The sequence below is a fragment of the Leopardus geoffroyi genome, chromosome X (assembly GCF_018350155.1).
Source record: "Leopardus geoffroyi isolate Oge1 chromosome X, O.geoffroyi_Oge1_pat1.0, whole genome shotgun sequence".
NCBI lineage: Eukaryota > Metazoa > Chordata > Mammalia > Carnivora > Felidae > Leopardus > Leopardus geoffroyi.
In genome coordinates, this window is record NC_059343.1 from 71,417,117 (window position 1) to 71,439,604 (window position 22,488).

General features: G+C 38.5%; 1 protein-coding gene across 2 annotated transcripts in view; it reads right to left on the reverse strand.

Moving 5' to 3' along the window:
- Positions 1 to 22,488, reverse strand: part of POF1B (POF1B actin binding protein) — a 114,966-nt gene that overhangs the window by 20,982 nt on the left and 71,496 nt on the right. The window contains exons 7-8 of one of the 2 annotated variants that reach the window (XM_045471010.1): positions 10,789 to 10,816; positions 7,729 to 7,803 (exon numbers count right to left, since the gene is read on the reverse strand). In XM_045471010.1, coding sequence (XP_045326966.1) covers positions 7,729 to 7,803; positions 10,789 to 10,816 — 103 coding nt within the window. The remainder of the gene's footprint in view (positions 1 to 7,728; positions 7,804 to 10,788; positions 10,817 to 22,488) is intronic. The other variant, XM_045471011.1, reaches the window with a different exon arrangement.

A 22,488-nucleotide genomic window follows, 5' to 3' on the forward strand; every position in this document is an offset into this window, starting at 1 on the left:
TGGAATATACACCAAGATATACAATATCCTTAACCATAAAACAAAACTTAACCATTTCAAAACAATTTCATATGGAATATATTTTCTGGGCACAGTGGAATCAAACTAAAAATCAATACCAGAAAGAGAACAGGAAAATCTCTCAACATTCTGAAAGTAAATAATATACTTCAAAATAATCCACAAGTCAATGCAGAAGTCTAAAGGTAGCTAAAAAGTACATAAAGCTGACAGAAAATAAAAATATATATCATAATTTGTGGGACACAGCTAAAGCCATGCTGAGAGGCTGTTTATAGCACTAAATGCTTACATTAGAGAACACAAAAGGTCTCAAATCAATAATCTAACTTTCTATATCAAGAAACTAAACAAAGAAGAGAAAAACAAATCAAAAACAAGCAAAAGAAGGAAATACATAGACAGGGGCAAAAATTAGTTGAAGTATAAACAGGAAAACAATAAAGAAGATCAATAAAACTAAAGTCTAGTTTTATGAAAAAAAATGATAAAATTGATAAACCTCTAGCAAGACTGACAAAGAAAAAAAAGGAGAAGACACAAATTACTAGTATCAAGAATTAAGTAGGGGATAGTAATACAGACCCTGCAGACATCAAGATAGTAAGGGAATACTATGAACAACTATACAGTATAAATTTGACAATTTAGACGAAATAGACTACTTCATTGGAAAATACAAGTTACCACAACACACCCAATATGAAATAGATCATTTGAATAGACCTATAACTATTAAGGATTTGAATTTAGAATTTTTTAAACTCCCCAGAAAACAAATCTCCAGGCCCACATATTTTTACTGAATGATTCTACTAAATGTTTAAAGAATTAATACACAGTCTATATAGTCTCTTCTAGAAAGTAGACAATGATGAAACACGTCCCAATTCATTTTATGCAGCTAGTATTATCCTGATAGCAAAATCAAAGGGAACACAAGAAAACTATAGACCAATGTTTCTCATGAACTTAGGTGCAAAAATCCTCCAAAAGAGTTTTTCAAAGAAATAGGTCTTGAATTCACTTTCAATAGACATCCGACCACCAGAGATAATATCAAGAATGCCTCCAAGATTCAGATTCTGCAGAGCATATGTGTTGTCTATACCACTGTCTCTTTATAATACAGACTGTATGACACTTAAATTATTTTATTTTAGTTTCACAAAAATGACATCAGGTCCAATATTTGGATGACCAAAAAAGGTTTAAGAAGAAACTTAGAAATTGGCCTCACTTAGACAATGCTAGGTTGTCTCTAGAATCCATTCCTGCAAACAGATGTACTCTTTAGCCATATTCTTTTATTTATTTATTTATTTATTTATTTATTTAATTTTATTTATTTATTTATTTTAAATTTGTGTGAAATTGGTTTCCATACAAAACCCAGTGCTCATCCCAAAAGGTGCCGTCCTCAATACCCATCACCCACCCTCTCCTCCCTCCCACCCCCCATCAGCCCTAAGTTTGTTCTCGGTTTTTAAGAGTCTCTTATGCTTTGGCTCTCCCCCATTCTAACCTCTTTTTTTTTTGTTTTGTTTTTTCCTTCCCCTCCCCCATGGGTTTCTGTTAAGTTTCTCAGGATCCACATAAGAGTGAAAACATATGGTATCTGTCTTTCTCTGTATGGCTTATTTCACTTAGCATCACACTCTCCAGTTCCATCCACGTTGCTACAAAGGGCCATATTTCGTTCTTTCTCATTGCCCTGTAGTACTCCATTGTGTATATAAACCACAATTTCTTTATCCATTCATCAGTGGATGGACATTTAGGCTCTTTCCATAATTTGGCTATTGTTGACAGTGCTGCTATAAACATTGGGGTACAAGTGCCCCTATGCATCAGTACTCCTGTATCCCTTGGGTAAATTCCTAGCAGTGCTATTGGTGGGTCATAGGGTAGGTCTATTTTTAATTTTCTGAGGAACCTCCACACTGTTTTCCAGAGTGGCTGCACCAATTTGCATTCCCACCAACAGTGCAAGAGGGTTCCCGTTTCTCCACATCCTCTCCAGCATCTATAGTCTCCTGATTTGTTCATTTTGGCCACTCTGACTGGCGTGAGGTGATATCTGAGTGTGGTCTTGATTTGTTTTTCCCTGATGAGGAGCGACGTTGAGCATCTTTTCATGTGCCTGTTGGCCATCTGGATGTCTTCTTTAGAGAAGTGTCTATTCATGTTTTCTCCACATTTCTTCACTGGGTTATTTGTTTTTCGGGTGTGGAGTTTGGGGAGCTCTTTATAGGTTTTGGATACTAGCCCTTTGTCCAATATGTCATTTGCAATTATTTTTTCCCATTCCACTGGTTGCCTTTTAGTTTCGTTGGTTGTTTCCTTTGCTGTACAGAAGCTTTTTATCTTCATAAGGTCCCAGTAGTTCATTTTTGCTTTTAATTCCCTTGCCTTTGGGGATGTGTCAAGGAAGATATTGCTACGGCTGAGGTCAGAGAGGTTTTTTCCTGCTTTCTCCTCTAGGGTTTTGATCGTTTCCTGTCTCACATTCAGACCCTTCATCCATTTTGAGTTTATTTTTGTGAATGGTGTGAGAAAGTGGTCTACTTTCACCCTTATGCATGTTGCTGTCCAGTTCTCCCAGCACCATCTGTTAAGGAGACTGTCTTTTTTCCATTGGATATTCTTTCCTACTTTGTCAAAGATTAGTTGGCCATACGTTTGTGGGTCTAGGTCTGGGGTTTCTATTCTATTCCATTGGTCTATGTGTCTGTTTTTGTGCCAATACCATGCTGTCTTGATGATGACAACTTTGTAGTAGAGGCTAAAGTCTGGGATTGTGATGCCTCCTGCTTTGGTCTTCTTCTTAAAATTCCTTCGGCTATTCGGGGCCTTTTGTGGTTCCATATGAATTTTAGGATTGCTTGTTCTCGTTTCGAGAAGAATGCTGGTGCAATTTTGATTGGGATTGCATTGAATGTGTAGATAGCTTTGGGTAGTATTGACATTTTGACAATATTTATTCTTCCAATCCATGAGCATGGAATGGTTTTCCATTTCTTTATATCTTCTTCAATTTCCTTCATAAGCTTTCTATAGTTTTTAGCATACAGATTTTTTACATCTTTGGTTAGATTTATTCCTAGGTATTTTATGCTTCTTGGTGCAATTGTGAATGGGATCAGTTTCTTTATTTGTATTTCTGTTGCTTCATTATTAGTGGATAAGAATGCAACTAATTTCTGTGCATTGATTTTGTATTCTGCAACTTTGCTAAATTCATGTATCAGTTCTAGCAGACTTTTGGTGGAGTCTATCGGATTTTCCATGTATATCATGTCATCTGCAAAAAGGGAAAGCTTGACTTCATCTTTGCCAATTTTGATGCCTTGGATTTACTTTTGTTGTCTGATTGCTGATGCTAGAACTTCCAACACTATGTTAAACAACAGCGGTGAGAGTGGACATCCATGTCATGTTCCTGACCTCAGGAAAAAAGCTCTCAGTTTTTCCCCATTGAGGATGATATTAGCTGTGGGCTTTTCATAAATGGTTTTTATGATCTTCAAGTATGTTCCTTCTATCCCGACTTTCTCGAAGGTTTTTATTAAGAAAGGTGGCTGAATTTTGTCAAATGCCTTTTCTGCATCGATTGACAGGATCATATGGTTCTTATCTTTTCTCTAATTAATGTGATGTATTACATTGATTGATTTGCGAATGTTGAACCAGTCCTGCATCCCAGGAATGAATCCCACTTGATCATGATGAATAATTCTTTTTATATGCTTTTGAATTCGATTTGGTAGTATCTTGTTGAGAATTTTTGCATCCATATTCATCAGGGATATTGGCCTGTAGTTCTCTTTTTTTTACTGGGTCTCTGTCTGGTTTAGGAATCAAAGTCATACTGGCTTCATAGAATGAGTCTGGAAGTTTTCCTTCCCTTTCTATTTTTTGGAACATCTTTAGAAGGATAGGTATTATCTCTGCTTTAAACGTCTGGTAGAACTCCCCTGGGAAGCCATCTGGTCCTGGACTCTTATTTGTTGGGAGATTTTTCATAACTGATTCAATTTCTTTGCTGGTTATGGGTCTGTTCCAGCTTTCTATTTCCTCCTGATTGAGTTTTGGAAGTGTGTGGGTGTTTAGGAATTTGTCCATTTTTTCCAGGTTGTCCAGTTTGTTGGCATATAATTTTTCATAGTATTCCCTGATAATTGCTTGTGTCTCCGAGGGATTGGTTGTAATAATTCCATTTTCATTCATGATTTTGTCTATTTGGGTCATCTCCCTTTTCTTTTTGAGAAATCTGGCTAGAGGTTTATTAATTTTGTTTATTTTTTCAAAAAAAAACCCTCTTGGTTTCATTGATGTGCTCTACATTTTTTTTAGATTCTATATTGTTTATTTCTGCTCTGATCGTTATTATTTCTCTTCTTCTGCTGGGCTTAGGCTGTCTTTGCTGTTCTGCTTCTAGTTCCTTTACGTGTGCTGTTAGATATTTTATTTGGGATTTTTCTTGTTTCTTGAGATAGGCCTGGATTGCAATGTATTTTCCTCTCAGGACTGCCTTCGCTGCATCCCAAAGCATTTGGATTGTTGCATTTTCATTTTCGTTTGTTTCCATATATTTTTAAATTTCTTCTCTAATTGCCTGGTTGACCCATTCATTCTTTAGCAGGGTGTTCTTTAACCTCCATGCTTTTGGAGGTTTTCCAGACTTTTTCCTGTGATTGATTTCAAGCTTCGTCGCATTGTGGTCTGAAAGTATACATGGTATGATCTCAATTCTTGTATACTTATGAAGGGCTGTTTTGTGACCCAGTATGTGATCTATCTTGGAGAATGTTCCATGTGCACTCGAGAAGACAGTATATTTTGTTGCTTTGGGATGCAGAGTTCTAAATATGTCTGTCAAGTCCATCTGACCCAATGTATCATTCAGGGCCCTTGTTTCTTTATTGATCATGTGTCTAGATGATCTATCCATTTCCTTAAGTGGAATGTTAAAGTCCCCTGCAATTACCACAGTCTTATCAATAATGTTGTTCATGTTTGTGTGTAAATGTTTTATATATTTGGGGGCTCCTATATTCGGTGCATAGACATTTATATTTCTTAGCTCTTCCTGATGGATAGACCCTGTGATTATTATATAATGCCCTTCTTCATCTCTTGTTACAGCCTTTAATTTAAAGTCTAGTTTGTTTGATATAAGTATGTATACTCCAGCTTTCTTTTGACTTCCAATAGCATGATAGTTCTCCATTCCCTCACTTTCAATCTGAAGGTGTCCTCAGGTCTAAAATGAGTCTCTTGTAGACAGCAAATAGATGGGTCTTGTTTTTTAATCCATTCTAATAGCCTATGTCTTTTGGTTGGCGCATTTAGTCCATTTATGTTCAGTGTTATTATAGAAAGATATGGGTTTAGAGTCATTGTGATATCTGTATTTTATGTTTGTAGCGATGTCTCTGGTACTTTGTCTCACAGGATCCCCCTTAGGATCTCTTGTAGGGCTGGTTTAGTAGTGACGAATTCCTTCAGTTTTTGTTTTTTTGGAAAGACCTTTATCTCTCCTTCTATTCTAAATGACAGACTTGCTGGATAAAGGATTCTTGGCTGCATATTTTTTCTGTTCATCACATTGAAGATTTCCTGCCATTCCTTTCTGGCCTGCCAAGTTTCAGTAGACAGATCCGTGTGGCGTCTTGTAGGTCTCCCTTTATATGTTAGAGCATGTTTATCTCTAGCTGCTTTCAGAATTTTCTCTTTATCCTTGTATTTTGCCAGTTTCACTATATGTCATGCAGAAGATCGATTCAAGTTACATCTGAAGGGAGTTCTCTGTGCCTCTTGGATTTCAATGCCTTTTTCCTTCCCCAGATCCGGGAACTTCTCAGCTATGATTTCTTCAAGTACACCTTCAGCACCTTTCCCTCTCTCTTCCTCCTCTGGATTACCAAATATGCGTAGATTATTTCTCTTTAGTTCATCACTTAGTTCTCTAATTTTCCTCCCATACTCCTGGGTTTTTTCATCTTTCTTTTTCTCACCTTCTCTTTTTCCATAATTTTATCTTCTAGTTCACCTATTGTCTACTCTGCTTCTTCAATCCGAGCCGTGGTTGCCTCCATTTTATTTTGCAGTTCATTTATAGCATTTTTTAGCTCCTTCTGACTGTTCCTTAGTCCCTTGATCTCTGTAGCAAGAGATTCTCTGCTGTCCTTTATACTGTTTTCAAGCCCAGCGATTAATTTTATGACTATTTTTCTAAATTCACTTTCTGTTAGATTGTTTAAATCATTTTTGATCAGTTCGTTAGCTGTTGTTATTTCCTGGAGATTCTTTTGGGGAGAATCCTCCGTTTCATCATTTTGGATAGTCCCTCAGTGGTGCGGACCTGCAGGGCACTTCCCCTGTGCTGTCTTGAATAACTTGCGTTGGTGGGCGGGGCCGCAGTCAGACCTGATGTCTGCCCCAGCCCACCGCTGGGGCCACAGTCAGACTGGTGTGTACCTTCTCTTCCCCCCTCTCCTAGGTGCGGGATTCACTGTGGGGTGGCGTGGCCCGTCTGGGCTACTTGCACACTGCCAGGCTTGTGGTGCTGGGGATCTGGCGTATTAGCTGGAGTGGATTGGCAAGGTGCACAGGGTTGGAGGGGCAGGCTCAGCTCGCTTATCCTTTGGTGATCCACTTCAGGAAGCGCCCTGAGGCACTGGAAGGGAGTCAGACCCGCCAATGGAGGGATGGATCCGCAGAAGCACAGCATTGGGTGTTTGCGCGGTGCAAGCAAGTTCCCTGGCAGGAACTGGTTCCCTTTGGGATTTTGGCTGGGGGATGGGTGAGGGAGATGGCTCTGGCCAGCACCTTTGTTCCCCGCCAAGCTGAGCTCTGTTGTCCAGGGCTCAACAAATCTCCCTCCTGTTGTCCTCCTATCCTCCTGCTCTCCGAGCAGAGCTGTTAATTTATAACCTTCCAGATGTTATATCCTGCTTACTGTCAGAACACACTCCGTCTGGCCCCTCTGGTTTTGCAAGCCAGAGTCAGGGGCTCTGCTTGGCCGGCCGGCCGCCCCTCCCCCGGCTCCCTCCCGCCAGTCCGTGTAGCATGCACCGCCTCTTTGCCCTTCCTACCCTCTTCTGTGGGCCTCCCGTCTGCGCTTTGCTCCAGATAATCCATTCTGCTAGTCTTCTGGCGGTTTTCTGGGTTATTTAGGCAGGTGTAGGTGGAATCTAAGTGATCAGCAGGACGCGGTGAGCCCAGCGTCCTGCTACGCCGCCATCTTCCCGACCAATCCCTCCAAATGAGAATCTAGCCATATTCTTTTAGCATCTATCTTCTTCTGTTTCTCATTTCTTTGTAGGGAAACTTACTACTCCAGTAGTCTCTACCCTTCCGTAAATCAGAAAAAGCAAGGCACTGGCCTTTCTCATCTTACTACAAGAATACAGTGGGGAGGGGAAGAATACAAAATGGAAATGATGAGGACAAAAACTACAAGTTAGAATCAGGTTTTGCTATAGGAGTCAGGAGAGAATAAGGGCATTACTATTTCTATAATGCTTTCCTGAATGCTAATTATTCAATATAAGTGGTATGCAACCCTTTTTTAATCAAAGTATAATCAACTCTTGTAAAACAGGATTTTTATTTAGAACTTTCTGTTCTTAATTAAGGGAGGCATCCTTGGCTAGTGGTTTGTCACTGTTGATTTCACATCCACTCTTGACCCCATCTTACCTGCAGAATATAGCGAATTTGCTGTTTTGTAAACTCTGACAATCCTCTGGGAATCAACAATTCAATGTCTTCTGACTGTAAGAAAAGAGAGGCTTATACATTGAAAAGATACACATGAGTATTGTAATTGTAGGGTCTGCAGTTCACAGACTTTTGTGCAGCAGAGCATATTTTTAGGAACATCGAAAGATTATTTCAGTTTTGGGCGATAGTTGCTACCAACTTCATTTCTACCGTGATAGTTCTTACTTTTAAAAAAATGATTATAGAGGCACCTGGGTGGCTCAGTCGGTTAAGTGTCCAATTTCTGGTTTCAGCTCAGATTATTATTTCACAGTTTGATGCGTTCCAGCCCTGCACTGGGATCTGTGCTGACAGGGCAGAGCCTGCTTGGGATTCTCTCTCTCTCTCTGTCTCTCTCTCTCTCAGTATCTCTGCCCCTTCCCCACTCATGTTGTTTCTGTCTTTTTCAAAATAAATAAACTTAAACAAATTATTTAAAATTAGAAAAAATGATTATACTACAGACACTATGGAAAGTACCTTGAATTCTAGGCATTTTAGGGAAAAACTTTATGCAACCAATCAGATGTTCCATTTCTACATTTTTTAAGAGTAATTTAAAAAACAGAAAGATGGTCTCTCAAGTCCCATTAAATACTCTCAGTGTATCTTTCAACAACTGGAAGCTTTGATGAGTGATAAATATGACATTTTAGAGGCTGATTTTTTAAATAATGAAAATTGAGGATTTACATTGAGCTATGATGACTTCTGAAAAAGTAAATGTTGACACAGCAACATTGAAAAGCTTTAACTGATTTTTTTTTAGTTGAAGCAATGCAAATTTATTATCTAGTAGTTTTGGAGGTTGGAATCAATGGGGCAAAATTAATGTGTCAGCAGAACTGCATTCTTTTGGTGGGCTCTAGGGGAGAATCTATTTCATTGCCTTTTTGTTTCTACAGGCTGCCTGAATTCCTTGGCTGGTGGCCTCATCACTCCCATCTCTGCTTCCATTGGCAGATCTCCCGACTCTGACCTCCTGCCTCCCTCTTTTAAGGACCGTTAGTGTTAACATTGGGCCCACCCACATAATCCAGGATAAGCTCCTCACTTTAAGATTCTTAACTTAGTCACATTTGCAAAGTTTATTTTACCATGTTAAAGTAACATATTCAAAAGTTTCAGGGATTAGGGTGTGGACATCTTTGGGGAGCTATTACTCTGTCTTCCACATAATCTTATTGCCCTTCTTCTGAAGCACATATCCATACAGTTTCCCTCTGTGAGGTCTAGATCCAAGAGAGGGAGATTCTAATAGAGGAAGGGTCTTCTCTTCAACCTGCTCAAGACCCTCTTTGGATGACTAACCAAGAATCCACTTCCTCAGAAGACATCTTTCCCTCTTCCTCAGTGGGTGATTTTTCTCTATGGCTGCTGCAAGACAAGTTAATTAGAATACCATCCAGTACCTCTGACTTCAGTACCCTTATCCTAAACCATAGAAGGATGATGTCCTTACAAAAAACAAAAAACAAAAAAACAAAAAACAAAAACAGATAGCCAAGGACTGAAGTTAAGACATCACAGCAGATACTTATCTTGCCAAATCCTATGCCCAGCCCACCAAGTATCATTGTCTTCTTTTATTTTATTCAAATATGTTATATTTGTTATAATATAATATAACATATATAATATAATATAACATATTTGTTATATTATAATATAATATAATATATATTATATTGTTATTATATATAACAAAATATATTATATTATATATAATATAACATATTTGTTATAATATAATATAATATAACATATATAATATAATATAATATAATATAATATAACAAATGTGTTATATTAGTTTCAGGTGTACAATATAATGATTTAGCAATTCTATAAATTTCTCAGTGCTTATTAAAATAAGTATACTCTTAAGCCCCGTTATTTATTTCAGCCATATCCCCACTGACATCCCCTTTTGTGAGAAGCTTCAACTAATTTTAAGTGAAAATCACTGTAATGAATGCAGTATATCAATACATTGCAAATGAAGAAAAAAATTGGGGCACCTGGGTGGCTCAGTCGGTTAAGCGTCCAACTTTGGCTCAGGTCATGATCTCATGGTTTGTGAGTTCGAGCCCTGTGACGGGCTCTGTGCTGACAGCTCGCAGCCTGGACCCTGCTTTGGATTCTGTGTCTCCTTCTCTCTCTGCCCCTCCCCCACTTGTGTTCTGTCTCTCTCTATTAAAAAATAAATAAATGTAAGCAAAAAAATTTTTATAAAAAAAAAACACAAAAGAGGCCACTGTGCTTTTTTATTACATCAAAATCAGTTCTTTCTCTAGCTGATTACTTATTCCATTTGAAGTAATACTTAACAAAATGTGCATATATAATAGAATTAAAAATAGAAAAAAACTTAAGTTGATTTCTGTTTGGCATGGGTCATAAGGTTCAAAATACATTAAAACTAACTTTGCTACTTAGTTAATGTAGGTCTTAATTTTCTAAAGCAGAGAGTATGTGGTAAATGAAATTTTAAATGTTTTGATAAGCAAAGACAAAGTCATAAACAACAGTTGATGAAATATTTTTCACATTAATAATTATTACCTTTATGATTATTACTTTTATAGCCATTAGAAAAATATTAAAAAAATTAACATTTTAATTTATTTTTGAGAGACACAGAGAGATGGAGTGTGAGCAGGGGAAAGGCAGAGAGAGAGGGAGACACAGAATCTGAAACAGGCTCCAGGGTCTACATGGTCAGCACAGAGCCCAACCTGGGGCTTGAACCCACCAACTGTAAGATCATGACCTGAACTGAGTCAGATGCTTCCCCAACTGAGCCACCCAGGTGCCCCATAATTACAAACATATAAATGGTTCTATCATTTTAAAGACAAAATGATCATTATATCTTTCACTAATCTGTGTTTCCAGTCTAATAAAGGTACCAAACTAAAACAGTATTATTGGTGCAAATATCAGAATCTGCTTTGTTATCACCTATATTTGATTTTCAACTATTTTTGCACTTACCTCATCTGTAGACTCAAAGTCCTCTTTGCTGCAAGAATGAAAATAAAAAGATAGACAACCTTAAGAAAATGTATGTATTGATCATATATAAATGCTAGTGTTTCTAATTCTTTTATCTTAGTTTTAATATATCATAATAACAGCAATTCAATTTACAATTCAAATAAGAAATTTTAAGCTAACTAAAATGGCACTTATGAAAAATAAAGATAATTTTCCTGAAACTAGTTAATCTACTAAAAATGACCAATATTGATTAGGGAGAGGAAGAGGCCAACATGGCAAAGAAGTGGGGCAATCCAAACTTCCCGCATCTCTCAAAGAAGTGCTGAAGCCAAAGGACTTTGAACCCCCAAGAGTCTGGGAGGAAAAGAGACTGAGTCTAAAAAGGAGTCACTGGAACATCCTTGACGGGCTATAGGTAGGTGATTGAGAACTGGGGGAGATAAAATGGGCCACGTAAGCACAGAGGGGAGGGATCCCCTTTTGTGGAGAGACAAAGGGAAGAGAAACAGTTGCTGGGGAAACATACGACTGTATCTGGACAAAAGATAAACCTCGGCTGGGACTGAGAGCGATACCATCTCTAACTGCGGGGCTTTCTTGGACTGGGGTCAGCTGACCCATTCGCACACCTGGGGAGGAGGGGAGCCAGCCCTGGGTTCGGTGGTAGGTCAGGGGTGCAGTCCACAGTAGAAGAAACCAGTCCCCTCCTTGGAGTGCTGTGGGAAAGGACAAAGCCTGCCTGCCTCTGCCATGCCAGGGTTCAGCGGGGATGTCAGCAATACAGTCTGCAGCAGGAAAAGGTGGTCCTCCCTGAAGTGCTGTGGCACAGACAAAGCCAGCTGGGAGCACATATCAGGCTGCACAGAGAGGCACTTCCTCAGTGCCAGAGCAGACAGAATGGGATTTTGAATCCTAGCCAAGCGCTGGTCAGGGGAGTCAGGGGAGCAAGAAGGCCCGCCCCATCTGCGCCTGCTGCACAGTGAGGAAGACTCAAATGGAGTCCACCAAGCCCCATGGAGAAGAGGCTGGGGGATCGCCATCCCCCCCCCCCCCCCCGTACCACCAAGGCAAGACCTCAGGGATCTGTCCCGGGGCCCATAGTGGAGGCGGAATCAGCCTACACCAAACCACGCCCCTCCATGCCTGGTCACTGCATATCTGCTGGAGCAGGACAGATGCTGTGAAACCAAAGGGCTCTATCATCCAGACCAGTGCTGCTGCAGACCCTGGATTAATTCTCGGTCAATTCTTGTTATTTAGATATATATTCCCTTCTTATCTCTTCCCTCCTCTAGGCTGGTTACTCTTCATACATGTTCTACACCACCTTCTCTACTTTCCTTTCCTCTCTTGGGAATAATCAAGCCATAGTTTCTGTGTCTGGGTAATTTTATCTTTTATTTTTCCCCCACCTCCTTCTTTATTTTCTTTCTTTCTCTCTCTCTGGATAAGGCCATTTAGCCTCTCTGCCCAGTCAATGTTTATTTTCTCTTTGTCCCCACCCCTGTCATTTCTCTCTTTGTATATGCTCTTCCATCAGCACTGCCTCCACCCTTTTCTTTACTTGTAGCTGGTGTTTCTGCTTTTTTGCTTTTGGATTAGTTTGTTTGTTTTATGTGTGTGTGTGTCTGGTCTGTCTGTTTGTTTGTTTTATTTGTCTGTGTGTTTGCCTGTCTTTGTTTCCTGTTGGTTTTTCTGTTTGTGTTCCTTTCCAGGGCTACTTCAAATAACAACTCAAAGCAGATCTTGTGGAAAGTCGAAAACATCACTACAAGTAGAGAAATAAAATGACCAAAGTCAGGAAAACACAGAGCAAGTAACACTCTCCAAAAAAACACCTACTGAAGGGCCAGGTCCTGAACAGTGTATGACCCCCCTTTAATATAAGAGTGCTCACAGGTACAGAGCACATAAGAAGCTTTTAAAACTCAAAAGGGACAGAAAAGTAGCCAAAAAGATGAAATGGAAGAATTCCATGCAAAAGAAAATCCAGGAAGAACTGAAAGCTAAAGAATTGATCTAAACAGATATAAGCAATATAACTGAATAAGAATTTAGAATAATAGTCATAAGATTAATCACTGGGCTTGAAGAAGGCATAGAAGACAGCATAGAATCTATTACTGCAGAGATTAAGGAACTAAAAATCAGTCACGATGAATTAATAAATGCTATAAATGAGGTGCAAAATAAAATGGAGGCGGCCACAGCACAGATTGAAGAGGCAGAGGGGAGAATAAGTGAATTAGAAGATAAAATTATGGAAAAAGAGGAAGCTGAGAAAAAGAGAGATTAAAAAATCCACGATCAAGAGGGGAAAATTAGAGAAGTAAGTGATGCAATCAACTGGAACAATATCCGTATCATAGGAATTCCAGAAGAAGAAAAGAGAGAAAGGGTCTGAAAATGCACTTGAATGAATCATAGGTGAGAACTTCCCTGATCTGGGGAAGGAAAAAGGCAGTGAAATAAAAGAGGCACAGAGAACTCCCTTCAGACATAACTTGATTCGATCTTCTGCATGGCATATCATAGTGAAACTGGAAAAACACAAGGATAAAGAGAAAATTCTGAAAGCAGCTAGGGATAAACACGCTCTAACTTACAAAAGTAAACCCATAAGAGTAGTGGCAGATCTATCTACTGAAACTTGGCATGCCAGAAAGGAATGGCAGGAAATCTTCAATGTGATGAACAGGAAAAACATGCAGCCGAGAATTCTCTATCCAGAAGGTCTGTCATTCAGAATAGGAGAGATAAAAGTTTTCCCAAACAAACAAAAACTGAAGGAATTCATCACCACTAAACCAGCCCTACAAGAGATCCTAAGGGGGATTCTGTGAGTGAAATGTTGCAAGGACCACAAAGTACCGGAGACATCACTACAAGCATGAAAGCTACGGACATCACAATGACTAAACTCATATCTTTCAAAAATAACACTGAATGTAAATGGACTAAATGCTCCAATCAAAAGACATAGGGTATCAGTATGGATAAAAAGAAGACCCATCTATTTTCTGTCTACAAGAGACTCATTTTAGACCTGAGGACACCTTCAGATTGAAAATGAGGGGATGGAGAACTATCTATCATGCTACTCAAAGTCATAGGCAAGCTGGAGTAGCCATACTTATATCAGACAAACTAGACTTTAAATTAAAGTCTGTAACAAGAGATGAAGAAGGGCACTAGGTAATAATTACAGGATCTATCCATCAGGAAGAGCTAACAATTATAAATGTCTATGCACCAAATTCGAAGGCACCCAAATATTTAAAACAATTAATCACAAACATAAGCAATTTTATTGATAAGAATGTGGTAATTGCAGGGGACTTTAATTCTCCACTTACAACAATAGACAGATCATCTAGACACAGAATCAGTAAAGAAACAATGGCTTTGAATGATACATTGGACCAGATGGCCTTGACAGATATATTTAGAACTCTACACCCAAAAGCAGCAGAATATACTTTCTTCTTGAGTGTACATGGAACATTCTCCAAGATAGATCATGTACTGGGTCACAAATGGCCCTCAATAAATATAAAAGAATTGAGATCATACCATGAACACTTTCAGATCACAATGCTATGAAACTTGAAATCAACCGCAGGAAAAGGTCTGGAAAACCTCCAAAGGCATGGAGGTTAAAGAACACCCTACTAAAGAACTAATGGGTCAACCAGGCAATTAGAAAAGAAATTCAAAAATGTATGCAAACAAATTAAAACGAAAAGACAACAATCCAAATGCTTTGGGATGCAGTGAAGGCAGTCCTGAGAGGAAAATACATTGCAACCCAAGCTTATCTCAAGAAAGAAGAAAAATCCCAAATACAAAATATAACAGCACACCTAAAGGAAAGAAAAGCAGAACAGGAAAGACACCCTAAAGCCAGCAGAAGAGAAATAATAAAGAACATAGCAGAAATAAACAATATAGAATCAAAACACACTAGAACAGATCAGTGAAACTAAGAGTTGGCTTTTTGAAAAAATAAACAAAATTAATAAACCTCTAGCCAGGTTTCTCGAAAAGAGAGAGGACCCAAATAGATAAAATCATGAATGAAAATGGAATTATGACAACCAATTCCTCAGATATACAGTAATTATCAAGGAATACTATGAAAAATTATATGCTAACAAACTGGACAACCTGGAAGAAATGGACAAATTCCTAAGCACCCACCTACTTCCAAAACTCAAATGGATCATATGGAAATAGAAAATTTGAACAGGTCCATAATGAGTGAAGAAATTGAATCAGTCACCAAAAATCTCTCAACAAATAAGAGTCCTGGCCCAGATGGCTTCACTGGGGAATTCTACCAGACATTTAAAGCAGAGTTAATACCTATCCTTCTCAAGCTGTTCCAAAAAATAGAAAGGGAAGGAAAACTTACAGACTCATTCTATGAAGCCAGCATTACTTTGATTCCCAAACCAGACAGAGACCCAGCAAAAAAAGAGAACTACAGGCCAATATCCCTGATGAACATGGATGCAAAAATTCTCAACAAGATACTAGCAAAATGAAGTCAACAGCATATAAAGAGAATCATTCATCATGATCAAGTGGGATTCATTCCTGGGCTGCAGGACTGGTTCAATATTTGGAAATCAATCAATTTGATACATCATATTAATAAAAGAAAATATAAAAAACACATGATCCTGTCAATGGATGCAGAAAAAGCATTTGACAAAATACAGCATCATTTCTTGATGAAAACCCTCAAGAAAGTCAGAATAGAAGGAACATACTTAAACATCATAGAAGCCATTTATGAAAAGCCCACAGATAATATCATCCTCAATGGGGAAAAACTGAGAACTTTCCCCCTGGGATCAGGAACATGACAGGGATGTCCACTCTCTGTGATGTCCGCTATGTGTAACATAGTGCTGTAAGTCCTAGTATCAGCAATCAGACAACTAAATGTAAAAAAAGCATCAACATCAGCAAAGAATAAATCAAACTTTCACTTTTTATAGAGGACATGATACACTACCTGGAAAACCCGACAGACTCCACCAAAAGTCTGATATAATTGATACATAAATTCAGCAAAGTCACAGGGTACAAAATTAATGTACAGAAATTGTTTGCATTTTTATACACCAATAATGAAGCAACAGAAAGAGAAATAAAGAAACTGATCTCATTCACAATTACACCAAGAACCATAAAATACCTAGGAATAAACCTAACCAAAGATTTAAAGGATCTTTATGCTGAAAACTATAGAATGCTTATGAAGGAAATTGAAGAAGAGACAAAGAAATGGAAAAACATTCCGTGCTCATGGATTGGAATAAATATTGTTAAAATGTCAATACTACCCAAAACAGTCTACACATTCAATACAATCCCAATAAAAATTACACCAGCATTGTTCTCAAAGTAGATCAAACAACCCTAAAATTTGTATGGAACCACAAAGTGCTCGTGTAGCCAAAGTACTATCAAAGAAGAAAACCAAAGCAGGAGGCATCACAATCCTATAGTTTAGCCTCTGCTATCAACTGTAATCATCAAGACAACATGGTATTGACACAAAACAGACACATAAACCAATGGAATAGAAAAGAGAACTCAGATTTGGACCCACAAAAGTATGGCAAACTAATCTTTGACAAAGCAAGAAAGAGTATCCAATGTAAAAAAAGACTGTCTCTTTAACAAATGGTGCTGGGACAACTGGACAGCAACATGCAGAAGAATGAAACTAGACTACTTTCTTATACCATTCACAAAAATAAACTCAAAATGGATGAAAGACCTGAATGTGAGACAGGAAACCATCAAAATGCTAGAGCCAAGGGCAGGAAAATATCTCTTTGAGTGCAGCTGCAGCAATTTCTCAATCAACACATCTCCAAAGGCAAGGGAATTAAAAGCAAAAATGAATTATTGGGACCTCATCAAGAAAAAACTTCGGCACTGCAAAGGAAACAATCAACAAAACTAAAAGGCAACCAACAGAATGGGAAAAGATATTTGCAAATGACATATCAGATAAAGAGCTAGTATCCAAAATCTGTAAAGACCTCACCAAACTCCACACCCGAAAAGCAAATAATCCAGTGAAGAAATGGGCAGAATACATGAATAGACACTTCTCTAAAGAAGACATCCAGATGGCCAACAGGCACATGAAAAGATGCTCAACATCGCTCCTCATCAGGGAAATACAAATCAAAACCACACTCAGATATCACCTCACACCAGTCAGAGTGGCTAAAATGGACATATCAGGAGACTATGGATGCTGGAGAGGATGTGGGGAAATGGGAACCCTCTTGCACTGCTGGTGGGAATGCAAACTGGTGGAACAGCTCTGGAAAACAGTGTGGAGGTTCCTCAAAAAAATAAAAATAGAACTACCCTATGACCCAGCAATAGGCTGCTAGGAATTTATCCAAGGGATACAGGAGTGCTGATGCATAGGGACACTTGTACCCCAATGTTTATAGCAGCACTCTCAACAATAGGCAAATTATGGAAAGAGCCTAAATGTCCATCAACTGATGAATGGATAAAGAGGATGTGCTTTATATATACAATGGAATACTATTTGGCAATGAGAAAGAATGAAATATGGCCATTTGCAGCAACGTGGATGGAGCTGGAATGTATTATGCTAAGTGAAATAAGTCAGGCAGAGGAAGACAGATACCATATGTTTTAACTCATATGTGGATCCTGGGAACCTTAGCAGAAGATCATGGGGGAGGGGAAGGGGAAAAAAAGTTATAGAGAGGGAGGGAGGCAAACCATAAGAGACTCTTAAAAACTGAGAAAAAACTGAGGTTTGATGGGGGTGGGGGAGAGTGGAAAATGGATGTTGGGCATGGAGGAGGGCACTTGGGATGAGCAGTGGGTGTTGTATGAAAAACAATTTGACAATAAATTGTATTTAAATAAAAATGAACAATATCAAAATAACAAGCCAAAAGAATATACAAAATCAGTTACTGCCATGCACTAGCACTAATCTGTTTATGACTAGATGTACAAGTCCTTGGTGCTTTGTAATAAATCCTGCCTGAGTGAATGAATAACAATAATAGTTGTTCTCTCTCTCCACCCACATTTTCTCTTGTATCATTCACTTTCAGTGCTGAGTCCAACTTCTCTGTATAGAGTCTTCAAGTTATTACATACCCTTTCATAAAAATCAAAACTTGCAATATAAATTCATTCAATCTACACTACAGTATATATGGCAGTGACAAAACCTTACACATACTTGGATATTTACATAGAGACAGAGCTTTAAGCAACATGACCAAAATTCTAGTGGGATGATATAACTTCCAACATCAAAATGAGGATTTGAGCATCAGGGTTAGAAGACACTTTGTGAAGCCATGTTAGGTAGGCAAATACCACGAAAGAATTCTTAGTGATTATACCAGTCTGGCACTTGCTTCTTTGGGGAGTGACGAAAGTGGAAAAGGATACAGTTTCAGTGTCAGTGGCAACAGACAGGTCTTTATTTCTGACTACTTCTTTTATCTGTGCTTCACTGAAGAATTCGGCACAAAATATATGGTGAATGTACTTCTCAAACAAAAACACACTACACATGTTCTGACAAGGCAGAATATTTTAAAGGTGCTTGTATATTTTAAAGATGCTTGTATAAAATCAGAGGTATATGAATGACATATCTTTGATATAAAAGAAAAATATATTAGAGACATGTTAGGACATTATCTCCTACCTTTACCTTCTAAGTAACTGCTTATGGTAATATATTGCTTGCAGAGATAAGAAGGTCTCTTACTGTGCAAAACCTCTTGCATATATTTATAAAAATATATATGCTGGGGCGCCTGGGTGGCGCAGTCAGTTAAGCGTCCGACTTCAGCCAGGTCACAATCTCGCGGTCCATGAGTTCGAGCCCCGCGTCAGGCTATGGGCTGATGGCTCAGAGCCTGGAGCCTGTTTCGGATTCTGTGTCTCCCTCTCTCTCTGCCCCTCCCCCATTCATGCTTTGTCTCTCTCTGTCCCAAAAATAAATAAACGTTGAAAAAAATTTAAAAATATATATGCTAATGTGGAGGAAGAAAACTGAAGGTTAAATTTACCCAAGGCATGACTACATATTTGCGATCATCTGTATGTATGTATGTGGCATTTCCTATATTGCCCAAAATAGAAATTGTGGGGAAACCCTAGTAAAATAAATAAATAAAATATTCTGTACTTTTTAAATGTTTTACTAAAGAAACTGCATGCATATACAGGGAGTTACAACAAGTTAAAAATATGAATCAATTCTTTAGTCATATTCCATTACTATTAACTGAAATAATCACAGTTATTAATGGACCTTTATGTTAAAAATTCCACTGCCCAAGCCAACCTAGTACACATGTCCCTAATCATTTCTTTCTACAGATAAGAAAACAAAACAGAAATAGAGCAATTAACAATCAACAGGACTTAATACTGCATTTTTTTAAAGTAACCAGAGTGGTTTCATGAGACAACCTTCTTTAATTCTGACCCTGCATCCACTCATTGCTAAATTGTAACATGGAGAAAGGAGATTAAGTGGGGACAAAAGAAGAGGGAAAGAAAGAAAGAGAGTGGAAACAAAGAGATAAGAGCAGAGAGTTGGAGAGACCAATGTGAATTACACCTCCATCCAGCCTTGGGGAGTGATAGTTGGAATTACAATGGGCAGAAAAAAAACAGGAGCAGGAGAAAGAACAATATGGGTTCAGAGTAGGAGGACCCTAGGTTCCCCTCTTCCCACAAACACAGCTAGATAACTATAAAATCATACTAAATACCCAGAAATTGACCTGAAGAGTGATAAAACAAACTCCACAATTAAACATAGAGAAGAGGTGAACCTGGGTGGCTCAGTCAGTTAAGCATCCAACTTTGGCTCAGGTCACGATCTCATGGTTTGTGAGTTCAAGCCCCATGTCAGGTTCTGTGCTGATGGCTCGGGGCCTTGAGACTGCTTCAGATTCTGTGTGTCTCTCTCTTCCCCTCCCTTGCTTGTTCTCTATGTCTCTCTCTCAAAAATAAATATTAAAAGAAAAAAAAAGAAATGTTAAAAAAAAAAGGAGGGGGGAGAACAGGCCACATCAAAGAAGGTAGGAAGTGCAGATATGTGGTTTAGGGAAGAAATAGATCCTAGGTACTTTGGGGGGAAAACCAGGGTCACAGAGAAGAGACAGAGAGAGATAGAGAAAGAGAGGAAGAGAGAGAAGCACAGAAGGAAACTCTGAAGGAGAATGTTTCCACAAAGCCACTGGCTTGGAAAACGAGAGGGGCAAAATTTAGTCAGAACTTGTAGTCAACAGGGCTTAAAGCCTAGAATTTTAAAGGGTAGCAGGCTTGGCTGGGATAGAGTCCTGAAGGCACTACCCTGCTCACAGAGAGAAGGCAGGCAAACAACATGGGAGCAGATGGCATGGCAACAAAGATCTGAAGCATGCTTGAGGCAAACAGTGGGGAGATTATTCACTCTTCTCAGAGCAAACTGAAGTCAGCTTTCACAGAGACACCTCTCTGAGAAGAAAGGAGCTGGCTGGCACCACTTCCCACCCTGCTACTCAGCAAAAACACAGTGCCACTTGTAGTAAGCAGCTCAGCAGGGACACAGGCTGCCAAACATTCTTATAGCAAGCCCAATCCCTGCACCCCAGGGAGACTGTCCTTCTAAGTCAAAATTAGCTTAATACCAGCATGGCGGGCCCCTCCTCCAGAAGACCAGCACAAACCCTTGCTGACACCACATCTCCTGACCAGAGAGTTCTGCAGGGCCATGGCTCTGGTGGAGTTGGTGTCAGGTCTCATTTCACAAGCACACCAGAGCACACCTAGTTAAAACTCACCATACTCAGGCCAGGGACAAAAACCTGCCCACAGTAGGCAAGGAGAACATCTGCAGGTAACTCGCTTGAATGATAGAGCAGTGAAAACACCACAGTAGAGTGCACACAGTACACACCTGAGACACTCCCTGAAGTGCCAGGCCCTGAGCACTACATGACCTCTTCTTCATAAAGCTATTACTTTTAGTATCAGTATGCATAACTGGCTTTTCCTACATAGAAAAGAAGGCAGAGACTTACACAAAATGCTGACAGAAGAATCTGTCCCAAATGAAAGAACAAGATAAGGCCACTACCAAAGATGTAAGCAAAACAGATATAAGTAATCTGTTTGATGGAGAATTTAAAGCAACAATCATAAGGATACCCACTGGGCTTGAGAGAAGAATAGAAGACATCAGGGAGACCTTTAAACACAGATAAAATAGTTAACAATGAAGCAATCAGAGATGAATAATGCAATAAATGAGATTGGAAACAAGTTTGATGCAATGAACAGCAGACTAGAAGAAGCAGAAGAATGAATTAGTGACCCTGAAGACAAAATAATGGAAAATAATGAGGCTTAACAAAAGAGAGAAGAATTCATGGAATATGAGAATAGATTTAAGGATCTGAATGACTATATCAAATGTAATAACATTCATATAATAGAAGTCCCAGATGAAGAAGAGAGAGAAAGGGGGACATAAAATTTATTTGAAGAAATAGATGAAAACTTCCTTAATCTAGGGAAGGAAACAGACATCCAGATCCAGGAGGCACAGATAAGTCTCATCAAAACCAACAAAAGCAGGCCGACACTAAGACATATTATAATTAAATTTGCAAAATATAGTGAAAAAGAAAAAAAATCATAAAAGTGGCAAGACAAGAGAAGTCCTTAACTTACAATGGAAGACTCATAAGGCTAGCTGGAGATTTCTCAACAGAAACTTGGCAAGCCAGAAGGGAGTGGCATGATATATTCAAAGTGCTAATTGGGAAAAATCTTCAGTCAAGATTACTCCATCCAGCAAGGCTAACATGCAGAATAGAAAGAGAGATCGTTTCCCAAAAAACAAAAACTAAAGGAATTCATGACCACAAAACTAGCCATGCATGAAATATTCAAAGGGACTCTTTGATACAAAGGAGAGGCCAACAGTGACAAATATAAGAAAAGATCAGAAAATATCTCCAGACAACAACAAAGTAAAATGGCAACAAATACATTTAAATTAATAATTATTTTGAATATAAATGGACTAAATGCTCCAATCCAAAGACATAGCATGTCAGAATTAATAATAAAAAAAAGGGTCACCTATATAGTGCTTAGAAGAGACTCACTTTAGACCTAAAAACACTTGCAGATTGAAAGTGAGGGGATAGAGAAACATTTATCACACAAATGGATGTCTAAAGCTAGAGTAACAGTACTTGTATCAGACAGACTGGACTTAGAAGCAAAGACTGTAACAAGAGACAAAGAAGGGCATTATATAATCATAAAGGGAATAATCCAACAAGAAGATATAACAATTGTAAATATTTATGCATCCAACATGGGAGCACCCAAATACATAAAATATTTAATAACAAATATAAAAGAATTAATGGATAATAATATAATAATAGTAGGGGACTTTAATGCCTCGCTTACATAAATGGACAGATCATCCAAACAGAAAATCAACAAGAAAACAATGGCCTTGAATGACACACAAGACCACATGGACTTAACCAATATATTCAGAACATTTCATCATAAAACAGGAGAATACACATTGTTTTCAAGAGCATGTGGAACATTCTCAGAATAGATCAAATACTAGGT